We start from the raw sequence: 17,106 nt of genomic DNA on the forward strand, positions 1-17,106 counted from the left end.
CAATGGTAGAATAGAAACTAACATAGCTGGTCTCTCAATGGTAGAATATAAACTAACATAGCTGGTCTCCCTGAATGGTAGAATATAAACTAACATAGCTGGTCTCTCTAAATGGTAGAATATAAACTAACATAGCTGGTCTCTCTAAATGGTAGAATAGAAAGTAACATAGCTGGTCTCTCTAAATGGTAGAATAGAAAGTAACATAGCTGGTCTCTGAATGGTAGAATAGAAACTAACATAGCTGGTCTCTCTGAATGGTAGAATAGAAACTAACATAGCTGGTCTCTCTGAATGGTAGAATAGAAACTAACATAGCTGGTCTCTCTGAATGGTAGAATAGAAACTAACATAGCTGGTCTCTCTGAATGGTAGAATAGAAACTAACATAGCTGGTCTCTCTGAATGGTAGAATAGAAACTAACATAGCTGGTCTCTCTGAATGGTAGAATAGAAACTAACATAGCTGGTCTCTCTGAATGGTAGAATAGAAACTTAACATAGCTAGTCTCTCTGAATGGTAGAATAGAAACTAACATAGCTAGTCTCTCTGAATGGTAGAATAGAAACTAACATAGCTGGTCTCTCTGAATGGTAGAATAGAAACTAACATAGCTGGTCTCTGAATGGTAGAATAGAAACTAACATAGCTAGTCTCTCTGAATGGTAGAATAGAAACTAACATAGCTAGTCTCTGAATGGTAGAATAGAAACTAACATAGCTGGTCTCTCTGAATGGTAGAATAGAAACTAACATAGCTAGTCTCTCTGAATGGCAGAATAGAAACAAACATAGCTAGTCTCTCTGAATGGTAGAATAGAAACTAACATAGCTAGTCTCTCTGAATGGCAGAAGAGAAACAAACATAGCTAGTCTCTCTGAATGGTAGAATAGAAACTAACATAGCTGGTCTCTCTGAATGGTAGAATAGAAACTAACATAGCTAGTCTCTCTGAATGGCAGAAGAGAAACAAACATAGCTAGTCTCTCTGAATGGTAGAATAGAAACTAACATAGCTGGTCTCTGAATGGTAGAATAGAAACTAACATAGCTGGTCTCTCAATGGTAGAATAGAAACTAACATAGCTGGTCTCTCTGAATGGTAGAATAGAAACTAACATAGCTGGTCTCTCTGAATGGTAGAATAGAAACTAACATAGCTGGTCTCTCTGAATGGTAGAATAGAAACTAACATAGCTAGTCTCTCTGAATGGCAGAAGAGAAACAAACATAGCTAGTCTCTCTGAATGGCAGAATAGAAACAAACATAGCTAGTCTCTCTGAATGGCAGAATAGAAACAAACATAGCTAGTCTCTCTGAATGGCAGAAGAGAAACAAACATAGCTAGTCTCTCTGAATGGCAGAAGAGAAACAAACATAGCTAGTCTCTCTGAATGGCAGAAGAGAAACAAACATAGCTAGTCTCTCTGACATTGCTATTCGGGGGGCTAAACAACAGAATCTGCCCTAAACACAACAAAGTAGTTTAGTTTAAGAAGCCGTGGCCATTTTAAGTCTGAGATCCATACAGTTTAAATGGCCACGGCTTCTTAAAGTCCGTGAGATCCATAACAGTTTAGAGACTTCAAGAAGCCATGTCCATTTCTGTAACCACTTAGCTAATCGACACAAACAATGAAGTGTGGTGATGGTTCTGTTGGAAGTCGAAGGTGGTTCTGTACTGTAGGGCCCTATAAAATCTGGAAACTTGTGTTTCCTTCCCCAAATTCTATTTGTTCCGTTTAGTTTTTCCCAGTGTTCTAAGATCACACTATTTATAGAAAAACAACAATATTGGATGTTCTAAGTCCAAAACAGTGCTTAAAAATCACACCAGGAGTCCATTTTTGAAGTCTGGGAAATGTAGATATTTTGGTGTAGTTACCCTTTAATTCACCTGTGAACCAGCCAGAGAACATTGTTTGGTCAGCGATGTTTCTGTAGCGCACTCATGTGATGGCACAGTTTGCAAAACAAAATGGCCACTGGACTGATGCTAATAAATGATGATGTCATTCTGCCAGGAAGGCAATAGGCCACTTTGTAGTTAACATTTAATTGAGAAGGTTTTTGTGTGAAAGCCTTTCCATCTACCAGAAGACTGTTGTCATTATTAGCATCATCGCTAACAGCTACACTTAGTGGTAGACAAACACGCGCACACACAGACAGGGTCATTCCTGTGCCGTTGCCTGAAAATACAAAACGTCACTGAGTACGGTTACACGCACCCAATACAAGTATTGTGCATAGTCAGGTTAATATAGTACATTATATATATAAATATATACATTTACATGCTTTGCAAGAAGGACGATTTCCCTAATAATCCTGTTTCCATGGACGCATCTGAAAATCAGACTTCCTGATGGGGACTTAAATAAATGCAGAACCAAATCAGACTTCCTGATGGGGACTTAAATAAATGCAGAACCAAATCAGACTTCCTGATGGGGACTTAAATAAATGCAGAACCAAATCAGACTTCCTGATGGGGACTTAAATAAATGCAGAACCAAATCAGACTTCCTGATGGGGACTTAAATAAATGCAGAACCAAATCAGACTTCCTGATGGGGACGTAAATAAATGCAGAACCAAATCAGACTTCCTGATGGGGACTTAAATAAATGCAGAACCAAATCAGACTTCCTGATGGGGACTTAAATAAATGCAGAACCAAATCAGACTTCCTGATGGGGACTTAAATAAATGCAGAACCAAATCAGACTTCCTGATGGGGACTTAAATAAATGCAGAACCAAATCAGACTTCCTGATGGGGACTTAAATAAATGCAGAACCAAATCAGACTTCCTGATGGGGACTTAAATAAATGCAGAACCAAATCAGACTTCCTGATGGGGACTTAAATAAATGCAGAACCAAATCAGACTTCCTGATGGGGACTTAAATAAATGCAGAACCAAATCAGACTTCCTGATGGGGACTTAAATAAATGCAGAACCAAATCAGACTTCCTGATGGGGACTTAAATAAATGCAGAACCAAATCAGACTTCCTGATGGGGACTTAAATAAATGCAGAACCAAATCAGACTTCCTGATGGGGACGTAAATAAATGCAGAACCAAATCAGACTTCCTGATGGGGACGTAAATAAATGCAGAACCAAATCAGACTTCCTGATGGGGACTTAAATAAATGCAGAACCAAATCAGACTTCCTGATGGGGACTTAAATAAATGCAGAACCAAATCAGACTTCCTGATGGGGACTTAAATAAATGCAGAACCAAATCAGACTTCCTGATGGGGACTTAAATAAATGCAGAACCAAATCAGACTTCCTGATGGGGACTTAAATAAATGCAGAACCAAATCAGACTTCCTGATGGGGACTTAAATAAATGCAGAACCAAATCAGACTTCCTGATGGGGACTTAAATAAATGCAGAACCAAATCAGACTTCCTGATGGGGACTTAAATAAATGCAGAACCAAATCAGACTTCCTGATGGGGACTTAAATAAATGCAGAACCAAATCAGACTTCCTGATGGGGACTTAAATAAATGCAGAACCAAATCAGACTTCCTGATGGGGACTTAAATAAATGCAGAACCAAATCAGACTTCCTGATGGGGACTTAAATAAATGCAGAACCAAATCAGACTTCCTGATGGGGACTTAAATAAATGCAGAACCAAATCAGACTTCCTGATGGGGACTTAAATAAATGCAGAACCAAATCAGACTTCCTGATGGGGACTTAAATAAATGCAGAACCAAATCAGACTTCCTGATGGGGACTTAAATAAATGCAGAACCAAATCAGACTTCCTGATGGGGACTTAAATAAATGCAGAACCAAATCAGACTTCCTGATGGGGACTTAAATAAATGCAGAACCAAATCAGACTTCCTGATGGGGACTTAAATAAATGCAGAACCAAATCAGACTTCCTGATGGGGACTTAAATAAATGCAGAACCAAATCAGACTTCCTGATGGGGACTTAAATAAATGCAGAACCAAATCAGACTTCCTGATGGGGACTTAAATAAATGCAGAACCAAATCAGACTTCCTGATGGGGACTTAAATAAATGCAGAACCAAATCAGACTTGTCGTTCTGCCGCAGCACCACGTTATTTTTGGAGAAGACTATCGGAGTTCGGACACAAAGTTGGACGGTGAAACCTATTTCTAACATGCATACGTTCAGTTGTTCCTAACTCGCTCCGCTCGCTCGTAAGAGAGAGGCTTGTCGTAACGCTGCTTGGCATATGATCAGATCAAATACACCGCTGGAACGCCGATGAAATGTCCTGATCATTTGAAAGATTGCTCAGAAAACCAGTTGGTTTAAAATCGGCGTATGCTTACCCGGACAGAGAGGATACGTTTTGATCTTACGCCGATTACGATAAGCAGAGTTAGGTGTTTACATCACTGTTGCCATACTCGGTACTGCCATAAAATCAGTTTAATATGGAATTATTACTGCCATAAAATCAGTTTAATATCGAATTGATCCATTTTGTTCACGTCTTATGATAAACTTGGGCAAATGTATGCATTCCCTACCGAGCCGGATACATTTAGTCGATTCCCTACCGAGCCGGATACATTTAGTCGATTCCCTACCGAGCCGGATACATTTAGTCGATTCCCTACCGAGTCGGATACATTTAGTCGATTCCCTTCTAAAGATCAATAGATTTTTGAATATTGTTGAATTCCATTTTAATGTCTGGATTCCATGATTCCATCCAACTTCTCCACAACGCAGATTTTATAGGGCCCTAGGACTGACCTGTCCCTGGGGTTGAACCAGGGAGTCTCTGACGTGAGGGATGGGCAGGTAGGAGGTTAGTACTGACCTGTCCTGGGGTTGGACCAGGGAGTCTCTGACGTGAGGGATGGGCAGGTAGGGCTGGAGGTCATTGTTCTCCTGACACGATGCATTGTGGATCCTCAGAGCACCGATGATTCTCTCCACCATGTCATACATCTGCCTGGTCTCCTCTTCCTCTCTCCTCCAACGATACTTCATATAGTAGAATACACCCCACACCAGACCAATCACTGGAGAGAGAGAGAGACGTTAGATTAGATACTTCATATAGTAGAATACACCCCACACCAGACCAATCACTGGAGAGAGAGAGAGATGTTAGATTAGATACTTCATATAGTAGAATACACCCCACACCAGACCAATCACTGGAGAGAGAGAGAGAGACGTTAGAATAGATACTTCATATAGTAGAATACACCCCACACCAGACCAATCACTGGAGAGAGAGAGAGACGTTAGATTAGATACTTCATATAGTAGAATACACCCCACACCAGACCAATCACTAGAGAGAGAAGGTTAGATTAGATACTTCATATAGTAGAATACACCCCACACCAGACCAATCACTAGAGCGAGAGAAGGTTAGATTAGATACTTCATATAGTAGAATACACCTCACACCAGACCAATCACTAGAGAGAGAGAAGGTTAGATTAGATACTTCATATAGTAGAATACACCCCACACCAGACCAATCACTAGAGAGAGGTTAGATTAGATACTTCATATAGTAGAATACACCTCACACCAGACCAATCACTAGAGAGAGGTTAGATTAGATACTTCATATAGTAGAATACACCCCACACCAGACCAATCACTGGAGAGAGAGAGAGACGTTAGATTAGATACTTCATATAGTAGAATACACCCCACACCAGACCAATCACTAGAGAGAGAGAAGGTTAGATTAGATACTTCATATAGTAGAATACACCTCACACCAGACCAATCACTAGAGAGAGGTTAGATTAGATACTTCATATAGTAGAATACACCCCACACCAGACCAATCACTAGAGAGAGAAGGTTAGATTAGATACTTCATATAGTAGAATACACCTCACACCAGACCAATCACTAGAGAGAGAAGGTTAGATTAGATACTTCATATAGTAGAATACACCTCACACCAGACCAATCACTAGAGAGAGAAGGTTAGATTAGATACTTCATATAGTAGAATACACCTCACACCAGACCAATCACTAGAGAGAGAAGGTTAGATTAGATACTTCATATAGTAGAATACACCCCACACCAGACCAATCACTAGAGAGAGAAGGTTAGATTAGATACTTCATATAGTAGAATACACCCCACACCAGACCAATCACTAGAGAGAGAGAAGGTTAGATTAGATACTTCATATAGTAGAATACACCCCACACCAGACCAATCACTAGAGAGAGAAGGTTAGATTAGATACTTCATATAGTAGAATACACCTCACACCAGACCAATCACTAGAGAGAGGTTAGATTAGATACTTCATATAGTAGAATACACCCCACACCAGACCAATCACTAGAGAGAGAAGGTTAGATTAGATACTTCATATAGTAGAATACACCTCACACCAGACCAATCACTAGAGAGAGGTTAGATTAGATACTTCATATAGTAGAATACACCTCACACCAGACCAATCACTAGAGAGAGAAGGTTAGATTAGATACTTCATATAGTAGAATACACCCCACACCAGACCAATCACTAGAGAGAGAAGGTTAGATTAGATACTTCATATAGTAGAATACACCTCACACCAGACCAATCACTAGAGAGAGAGAGACGTTAGATTAGATACTTCATATAGTAGAATACACCCCACACCAGACCAATCACTAGAGAGAGAAGGTTAGATTAGATACTTCATATAGTAGAATACACCCCACACCAGACCAATCACTAGAGAGAGAAGGTTAGATTAGATACTTCATATAGTAGAATACACCTCACACCAGACCAATCACTAGAGAGAGAGAAGGTTAGATTAGATACTTCATATAGTAGAATACACCCCACACCAGACCAATCACTAGAGAGAGAGAAGGTTAGATTAGATACTTCATATAGTAGAATACACCTCACACCAGACCAATCACTAGAGAGAGGTTAGATTAGATACTTCATATAGTAGAATACACCTCACACCAGACCAATCACTAGAGAGAGAAGGTTAGATTAGATACTTCATATAGTAGAATACACCCCACACCAGACCAATCACTAGAGAGAGAAGGTTAGATTAGATACTTCATATAGTAGAATACACCTCACACCAGACCAATCACTAGAGAGAGAGAAGGTTAGATTAGATACTTCATATAGTAGAATACACCCCACACCAGACCAATCACTAGAGAGAGGAGGTTAGATTAGATACTTCATATAGTAGAATACACCTCACACCAGACCAATCACTAGAGAGAGAAGGTTAGATTAGATACTTCATATAGTAGAATACACCTCACACCAGACCAATCACTAGAGAGAGAAGGTTAGATTAGATACTTCATATAGTAGAATACACCTCACACCAGACCAATCACTGGAGAGAGAGAAGGTTAGATTACATACTTCATATAGTAGAATACACCTCACACCAGACCAATCACTAGAGAGAGAGAAGGTTAGATTAGATACTTCATATAGTAGAATACACCTCACACCAGACCAATCACTAGAGAGAGAAGGTTAGATTAGATACTTCATATAGTAGAATACACCCCACACCAGACCAATCACTAGAGAGAGAGAAGGTTAGATTAGATACTTCATATAGTAGAATACACCTCACACCAGACCAATCACTGGAGAGAGAGAGAGAAGGTTAGATTAGATACTTCATATAGTAGAATACACCTCACACCAGACCAATCACTAGAGAGAGAGAAGGTTAGATTAGATACTTCATATAGTAGAATACACCTCACACCAGACCAATCACTAGAGAGAGAGAAGGTTAGATTAGATACTTCATATAGTAGAATACACCTCACACCAGACCAATCACTAGAGAGAGAGGTTAGATTAGATACTTCATATAGTAGAATACACCTCACACCAGACCAATCACTAGAGAGAGAGAAGGTTAGATTAGATACTTCATATAGTAGAATACACCCCACACCAGACCAATCACTAGAGAGAGAGAAGGTTAGATTAAATACTTCATATAGTAGAATACACCCCACACCAGACCAATCACTAGAGAGAGAAGGTTAGATTAGATACTTCATATAGTAGAATACACCTCACACCAGACCAATCACTAGAGAGAGAGAAGGTTAGATTAGATACTTCATATAGTAGAATACACCCCACACCAGACCAATCACTAGAGAGAGAAGGTTAGATTAGATACTTCATATAGTAGAATACACCTCACACCAGACCAATCACTAGAGATAGAGAAGGTTAGATTAGATACTTCATATAGTAGAATACACCTCACACCAGACCAATCACTAGAGAGAGAGGTTAGATTAGATACTTCATATAGTAGAATACACCTCACACCAGACCAATCACTAGAGAGAGAGAGACGTTAGATTAGATACTTCATATAGTAGAATACACCCCACACCAGACCAATCACTAGAGAGAGAAGGTTAGATTAGATACTTCATATAGTAGAATACACCTCACACCAGACCAATCACTAGAGATAGAGAAGGTTAGATTAGATACTTCATATAGTAGAATACACCTCACACCAGACCAATCACTAGAGAGAGAGGTTAGATTAGATACTTCATATAGTAGAATACACCCCACACCAGACCAATCACTAGAGAGAGGTTAGATTAGATACTTCATATAGTAGAATACACCTCACACCAGACCAATCACTAGAGAGAGAGAAGGTTAGATTAGATACTTCATATAGTAGAATACACCTCACACCAGACCAATCACTAGAGAGAGAAGGTTAGATTAGATACTTCATATAGTAGAATACACCTCACACCAGACCAATCACTAGAGAGAGAGAAGGTTAGATTAGATACTTCATATAGTAGAATACACCTCACACCAGACCAATCACTAGAGAGAGAGAAGGTTAGATTAGATACTTCATATAGTAGAATACACCCCACACCAGACCAATCACTAGAGAGAGAAGGTTAGATTAGATACTTCATATAGTAGAATACACCTCACACCAGACCAATCACTAGAGAGAGGTTAGATTAGATACTTCATATAGTAGAATACACCTCACACCAGACCAATCACTAGAGAGATGAATACTTACAGGAAGAGATTAGCTGGTTGTCATTAAAAAAACTGAATACATTATTTTTTTACTTTATTTATTTAACTAGGCAAGTCAGTGAAGAACAAATTCTTATTTTCAATGACGGCCTAGGAACAGTGGGTTAACTGCCTTGTTCAGGGGCAGAACGACAGATTTTTACCTTGTCAGCTCGGGGGATTCGATCTAGCAACCTTTCGGTTACTGGCCCAACACTCTAACCACTAGGCTACCTGCCGCCCCTACACTCTAACCACTAGGCTACCTGCCGCCCCTACACTCTAACCACTAGGCTACCTGCCGCCCCTACACTCTAACCACTAGGCTACCTGCCGCCCCTACACTCTAACCACTAGGCTACCTGCCGCCCCTACACTCTAACCACTAGGCTACCTGCCGCCCCTACACTCTAACCACTAGGCTACCTGCCGCCCCTACACTCTAACCACTAGGCTACCTGCCGCCCCTACACTCTAACCACTAGGCTACCTGCCGCCCCTACACTCTAACCACTAGGCTACCTGCCGCCCCTACACTCTAACCACTAGGCTACCTGCCGCCCCTACACTCTAACCACTAGGCTACCTGCCGCCCCTACGCTCTAACCACTAGGCTACCTACCGTCCCTACGCTCTAACCACTAGGCTACCTGCCGCCCCTACGCTCTAACCACTAGGCTACCTGCCGCCCCTACACTCTAACCACTAGGCTACCTGCCGCCCCTAGACTCTAACCACTAGGCTACCTGCCGCCCCTACGCTCTAACCACTAGGCTACCTATCGTCCCTACGCTCTAACCACTAGGCTACCTATCGTCCCTACGCTCTAACCACTAGGCTACCTACCGTCCCTACGCTCTAACCACTAGGCTACCTGCCGCCCCTACACTCTAACCACTAGGCTACCTGCCGCCCCTACACTCTAACCACTAGGCTACCTGCCGCCCCTACACTCTAACCACTAGGCTACCTGCCGCCCCTACACTCTAACCACTAGGCTACCTACCGCCCCTACACTCTAACCACTAGGCTACCTACCGCCCCTACACTCTAACCACTAGGCTACCTGCCGCCCCTACACTCTAACCACTAGGCTACCTACCGCCCCTACACTCTAACCACTAGACTACCTACCGCCCCTACACTCTAACCACTAGGCTACCTACCGCCCCTACACTCTAACCACTAGGCTACCTAATGCCTCAAATACACCACATCTTTACTTTCAACAAGTCCTCTTTCTAGTTGATTCCTAGAGTGGAAGACATGTCTAACCTGTTAGGATGAGCAGCACCCTGTGGATGACTGTAAAGAAGAGGAGACATGTCTAACCTGTTAGGATGAGCAGCACCCTGTGGATGACTGTAAAGAAGAGGAGACATGTCTAACCTGTTAGGATGAGCAGCACCCTGTGGATGACTGTAAAGAAGAGGACAGGAGACATGTCTAACCTGTTAGGATGAGCAGCACCCTGTGAATGACTGTAAAGAAGAGGAGGGAAGACATGTCTAACCTGTTAGGATGAGCAGCACCCTGTGGATGACTGTAAAGAAGAGGAGGGAAGACATGTCTAACCTGTTAGGATGAGCAGCACCCTGTGGATGACTGTAAAGAGGAGGACAGGAGACATGTCTAACCTGTTAGGATGAGCAGCACCCTGTGGATGACTGTAAAGAAGAGGAGACATGTCTAACCTGTTAGGATGAGCAGCACCCTGTGGATGACTGTAAAGAGGAGGAGAGGAGACATGTCTAACCTGTTAGGATGAGCAGCACCCTGTGGATGACTGTAAAGAAGAGGAGACATGTCTAACCTGATAGGATGAGCAGCACCCTGTGGATGACTGTAAAGAGGAGAAGACATGTCTAACCTGTTAGGATGAGCAGCACCCTGTGGATGACTGTAAAGAGGAGGAGAGGAGACATGTCTAACCTGTTAGGATGAGTAGCACCCTGTGGATGACTGTAAAGAAGAGGACAGGAGACATGTCTAACCTGTTAGGATGAGCAGCACCCTGTGGATGACTGTAAAGAAGAGGACAGGAGACATGTCTAACCTGTTAGGATGAGCAGCACCCTGTGGATGACTGTAAAGAAGAGGAGACATGTCTAACCTGTTAGGATGAGCAGCACCCTGTGGATGACTGTAAAGAGGAGGAGACATGTCTAACCTGTTAGGATGAGCAGCACCCTGTGGATGACTGTAAAGAAGAGGAGACATGTCTAACCTGTTAGGATGAGCAGCACCCTGTGGATGACTGTAAAGAGGAGGAGACATGTCTAACCTGTTAGGATGAGCAGCACCCTGTGGATGACTGTAAAGAGGAGAAGAGAAGACATGTCTAACCTGATAGGATGAGCAGCACCCTGTGGATGACTGTAAAGAAGAGGACAGGAGACATGTCTAACCTGATAGGATGAGCAGCACCCTGTGGATGACTGTAAAGAAGAGGAGAGAAGACATGTCTAACCTGATAGGATGAGCAGCACCCTGTGGATGACTGTAAAGAAGAGGAGACATGTCTAACCTGATAGGATGAGCAGCACCCTGTGGATGACTGTAAAGAAGAGGAGACATGTCTAACCTGTTAGGATGAGCAGCACCCTGTGGATGACTGTAAAGAGGAGAAGACATGTCTAACCTGTTAGGATGAGCAGCACCCTGTGGATGACTGTAAAGAAGAGGAGGGAAGACATGTCTAACCTGTTAGGATGAGCAGCACCCTGTGGATGACTGTAAAGAGGAGGAGAGAAGACATGTCTAACCTGATAGGATGAGCAGCACCCTGTGGATGACTGTAAAGAAGAGGACAGGAGACATGTCTAACCTGTTAGGATGAGCAGCACCCTGTGGATGACTGTAAAGAGGAGGAGAGGAGACATGTCTAACCTGTTAGGATGAGCAGCACCCTGTGGATGACTGTAAAGAGCAGGAGAGAAGACATGTCTAACCTGTTAGGATGAGCAGCACCCTGTGGATGACTGTAAAGAGGAGGAGAGAAGACATGTCTAACCTGTTAGGATGAGCAGCACCCTGTGGATGACTGTAAAGAAGAGGAGGGAAGACATGTCTAACCTGATAGGATGAGCAGCACCCTGTGGATGACTGTAAAGAAGAGGAGGGAAGACATGTCTAACCTGTTAGGATGAGCAGCACCCTGTGGATGACTGTAAAGAGGAGGAGAGAAGACATGTCTAACCTGTTAGGATGAGCAGCACCCTGTGGATGACTGTAAAGAAGAGGAGGGAAGACATGTCTAACCTGTTAGGATGAGCAGCACCCTGTGGATGACTGTAAAGAAGAGGAGACATGTCTAACCTGATAGGATGAGCAGCACCCTGTGGATGACTGTAAAGAGGAGAAGACATGTCTAACCTGTTAGGATGAGCAGCACCCTGTGGATGACTGTAAAGAGGAGGACAGGAGACATGTCTAACCTGTTAGGATGAGCAGCACCCTGTGGATGACTGTAAAGAGGAGGAGAGAAGACATGTCTAACCTGTTAGGATGAGCAGCACCCTGTGGATGACTTTAAAGAAGAGGAGGGAAGACATGTCTAACCTGATAGGATGAGCAGCACCCTGTGGATGACTGTAAAGAGGAGGACAGGAGACATGTCTAACCTGTTAGGATGAGCAGCACCCTGTGGATGACTGTAAAGAGGAGGAGACATGTCTAACCTGTTAGGATGAGCAGCACCCTGTGGATGACTGTAAAGAAGAGGAGACATGTCTAACCTGTTAGGATGAGCAGCACCCTGTGGATGACTGTAAAGAAGAGGAGACATGTCTAACCTGTTAGGATGAGCAGCACCCTGTGGATGACTGTAAAGAGGAGGACAGAAGACATGTCTAACCTGTTAGGATGAGCAGCACCCTGTGGATGACTGTAAAGAAGAGGAGACATGTCTAACCTGTTAGGATGAGCAGCACCCTGTGGATGACTGTAAAGAGGAGGACAGGAGACATGTCTAACCTGTTAGGATGAGCAGCACCCTGTGGATGACTGTAAAGAGGAGAAGACATGTCTAACCTGTTAGGATGAGCAGCACCCTGTGGATGACTGTAAAGAAGAGGAGACATGTCTAACCTGTTAGGATGAGCAGCACCCTGTGGATGACTGTAAAGAGGAGGAGACATGTCTAACCTGTTAGGATGAGCAGCACCCTGTGGATGACTGTAAAGAAGAGGAGACATGTCTAACCTGTTAGGATGAGCAGCACCCTGTGGATGACTGTAAAGAAGAGGAGACATGTCTAACCTGTTAGGATGAGCAGCACCCTGTGGATGACTGTAAAGAGGAGGACAGGAGACATGTCTAACCTGTTAGGATGAGCAGCACCCTGTGGATGACTGTAAAGAAGAGGACAGGAGACATGTCTAACCTGTTAGGATGAGCAGCACCCTGTGGATGACTGTAAAGAAGAGGAGGGAAGACATGTCTAACCTGTTAGGATGAGCAGCACCCTGTGGATGACTGTAAAGAGGAGGACAGGAGACATGTCTAACCTGTTAGGATGAGCAGCACCCTGTGGATGACTGTAAAGAAGAGGAGACATGTCTAACCTGATAGGATGAGCAGCACCCTGTGGATGACTGTAAAGAAGAGGACAGGAGACATGTCTAACCTGTTAGGATGAGCAGCACCCTGTGGATGACTGTAAAGAGGAGAAGACATGTCTAACCTGTTAGGATGAGCAGCACCCTGTGGATGACTGTAAAGAGGAGAAGACATGTCTAACCTGTTAGGATGAGCAGCACCCTGTGGATGACTGTAAAGAAGAGGAGACATGTCTAACCTGATAGGATGAGCAGCACCCTGTGGATGACTGTAAAGAAGGCTCTTCTGAAGCGGCAGGAGAAGGACATCTTGGGGTGGGTCGACTCCAGACGAGTCACCTCACTCACCTCCGCTACTGTCTCCTCTGGGTTATCCCCGATCAGCCTGGGAGAGAAGAAGAGAGGAGAGAAGACAGGGGGGGTGGAGAGGGGGAGGGGGAGGAGAGGGAGAGAAGAGAGGAGGGGGAGGAGGGCGAGAAGACAGGAGGGGGAGGAGAGGGAGAGAAGAGAGGAGGGGGAGGAGAGGGAGAGAAGAGAGGAGGGGGAGGAGAGGGAGAGGGAGAGAAGAGAGGAGAGGGAGAGAGAGCAGCGGGAGAGAGGAGAGAGAGGAGGGGGGGAGCGAAAGGAAGGGGGGGATAGAGGAGAGAGGGGGGAGAGAGGAGGGGGGAGCGGAAGGAAGGGGGGAGAGAGGAGAGAGGGGGGGAGAGAGGAGGGGGAGCGAAAGGAAGGGGGGATAGAGGAGAGGAGAGGGGGAGCGAAAGGTGGGTGGGGGGTTCCATTAGTATGAGAATACATCATAGGGGTTGATAACAGGGTTAGGCACCAAACACAAGAACACAGACAAACAGGGAGGAACTACCTGGACAATATGAAATGTCCATTTCTGTTTTCTGCTGCGTGTCCTAATGACCACGACCCGATATGCTCTTCACTTCAGAGAACCTGAGAAGAGAAACAATATTTACCGTATGCCAACATCCTCCCCTGTCCGTATGATCCACTCCAGAGAGAGGAGAACCCAGTCACGGTACTGTTCATTCTGCTGCGCCAGATAGTCAGAGGCTTCCTTCAGAGACAGACTCCTGTTGGCCTGCTGCTGCTCCGGGTCTGTACAGTCATGTTGGCCTGATGGGGACAACATTAACGTGAGCTGCAGAGAAACCACCTATTATTAGACGGGCGGAGACAGACGGACGGGCGGAGACAGACGGACGGGCGGAGACAGACGGACGGGCGGAGACAGACGGACGGGCGGAGACAGACGGACGGGCGGAGACAGACGGACGGGCGGAGACAGACGGACGGGCGGAGACAGACGGACGGGCGGAGACAGACAGACGGGCGGAGACAGACAGACGGGCGGAGACAGACAGGCGGGCGGAGACAGACAGGCGGGCGGAGACAGACAGACGGGCGGGCGGAGACAGACAGACGGGCGGGCGGAGACAGACAGACGGGCGGGCGGAGACAGACAGACGGGCGGGCGGAGACAGACAGACGGGCGGGCGGAGACAGACAGACGGGCGGGCGGAGACAGACAGACGGGCGGGCGGAGACAGACGGGCGGGCGGAGACAGACAGACGGCGGGCGGAGACAGACAGGGCGGGCGGAGACAGACAGACGGGCGGGCGGAGACAGACAGGCGGGCGGGCGGAGACAGACAGGCGGGCGGAGACAGACAGACGGGCGGGCGGAGACAGACAGACGGGCGGGCGGAGACAGACAGACGGGCGGGCGGAGACAGACAGACGGGCGGGCGGAGACAGACAGACGGGCGGGCGGAGACAGACAGACGGGCGGGCGGAGACAGACAGACGGGCGGGCGGAGACAGACGGGCGGTGACAGACAGACGGGCGGTGACAGACAGACGGGCGGTGACAGACAGGCGGGCGGTGACAGACAGGCGGGCGGTGACAGACAGGCGGGCGGTGACAGACAGGCGGACAGACACCTCATTTCAACAGTAATCCACCGAGATTTCAAACTATCCTTGAGCAGTTAGTGTCATCATTACAGGTAAAAAAGGTGTTTGTCATTAGACAACACCCACTGAGTGGACCAAACATTAAGAACACCTTCCTAATACTGAGTTATACCCCCCTTTTCCCTCAGAACAGCCTCAATTCGTCAGGGCATGGACTCTACAAGCTGTCGAAAGCGTTCCACAGGGATGCTGGTCCATGTTGACTCCAATGATTCCCACAGTTGTGTCAAGTTGGCTGGATGTCCTTTGGGTGTTGGACCATTCTTGACACACACAGGAAAACTGTTGAGTGTGAAAAACCCAGCAGCGTTGCAGTTCTTGACACAAACCGGTGCGCCTGGCACCTACTACCATAACCCGTTTCAAAGGCACTTAAAATCTTTTGTCTTACCCATTCACCCTCTGAATGGCACACATACACAATCCATGTCTCAATCCATGTCTCCTCCCCTTCATCTACACTGATTGAAGTGGATTTAATAAGTGACATCAATAAGGGATCATAGCTTTCACCTGGATTCACCTGGTCAGTCAGTAATGGAAAGAGGTTTAAACACTGTGTATATACCCTGAGGTCTTCATTTGAAAACAACACATTCTAACTAATTAAGCATAGCATACAACCAAGGCTGGAAGAGTCTCCATGAAATGTATTTATAAAGCCATTTTTACATCAGCTGATGTCACAAAGTGCTGTACAGAAACCCAGCCTAAAACCCCAAACAGCAAGCAATGCAGATGTAGAAGCACGGCGGCTAGGAGAAACTCCCTAGAATGGCAGGAATCTAGGAAGAAACCTAGAGAGGAACCAGGCTCTGAGGGGGTGGCCTGTCCTCTTCTGGCTGTACCAGATAGAGATTATAAACCTAGAGAGGAACCAGGCTCTGAGAGGAGGCCTGTCCTCTTCTGGCTGTACCAGGTAGAGATTAGAAACCTAGAGAGAGGAACCAGGCTCTGAGAGGTGGCCTGTCCTCTTCTGGCTGTACCAGGTAGAGATTAGAAACCTAGAGAGAGGAACCAGGCTCTGAGAGGTGGCCTGTCCTCTTCTGGCTGTACCAGGTAGAGATTAGAAACCTAGAGAGAGGAACCAGGCTCTGAGAGGTGGCCTGTCCTCTTCTGGCTGTACCAGATAGAGATTATAAACCTTTGAGAGAGGAACCAGGCTCTGAGAGGTGGCCTGTCCTCTTCTGGCTGTACCAGATAGAGATTATAAACCTAGAGAGAGGAACCAGGCTCTGAGAGGTGGCCTGTCCTCTTCTGGCTACCGAAAAGTTCCTTTCTTAAACGTACCAGCAATATGAGCCAGGTGGTCGTGAAGGTTGAGCAGCAGTTTCAGAATGGTGTCTTTCTCCGTCTTGTTCTGAAATCCAGAAAAATATCAAGTCAAGATTTTAGTCTCAGTAAAACAGACATCTGTCAATACAATATGTAGTGCTAAAAAGTCTATTTATTAATTTAAATGTAACACAGA

General features: G+C 45.2%; 1 protein-coding gene across 1 annotated transcript in view; it reads right to left on the minus strand.

Moving 5' to 3' along the window:
- The window catches only part of LOC120036455 (inner nuclear membrane protein Man1-like), a 41,363-nt gene that overhangs the window by 13,806 nt on the left and 10,451 nt on the right, over positions 1-17,106 (minus strand). The window contains exons 3-6 of the mRNA XM_038982892.1: positions 16,926-16,995; positions 14,615-14,774; positions 13,889-14,034; positions 4,847-5,051 (exon numbers count right to left, since the gene is read on the minus strand). Of these exons, the coding sequence (XP_038838820.1) occupies positions 4,847-5,051; positions 13,889-14,034; positions 14,615-14,774; positions 16,926-16,995 (581 nt within the window). The remainder of the gene's footprint in view (positions 1-4,846; positions 5,052-13,888; positions 14,035-14,614; positions 14,775-16,925; positions 16,996-17,106) is intronic.

The sequence above is a fragment of the Salvelinus namaycush genome, unplaced genomic scaffold (genome assembly GCF_016432855.1).
Source record: "Salvelinus namaycush isolate Seneca unplaced genomic scaffold, SaNama_1.0 Scaffold1337, whole genome shotgun sequence".
Classification (NCBI taxonomy): Eukaryota; Metazoa; Chordata; class Actinopteri; order Salmoniformes; family Salmonidae; genus Salvelinus; species Salvelinus namaycush.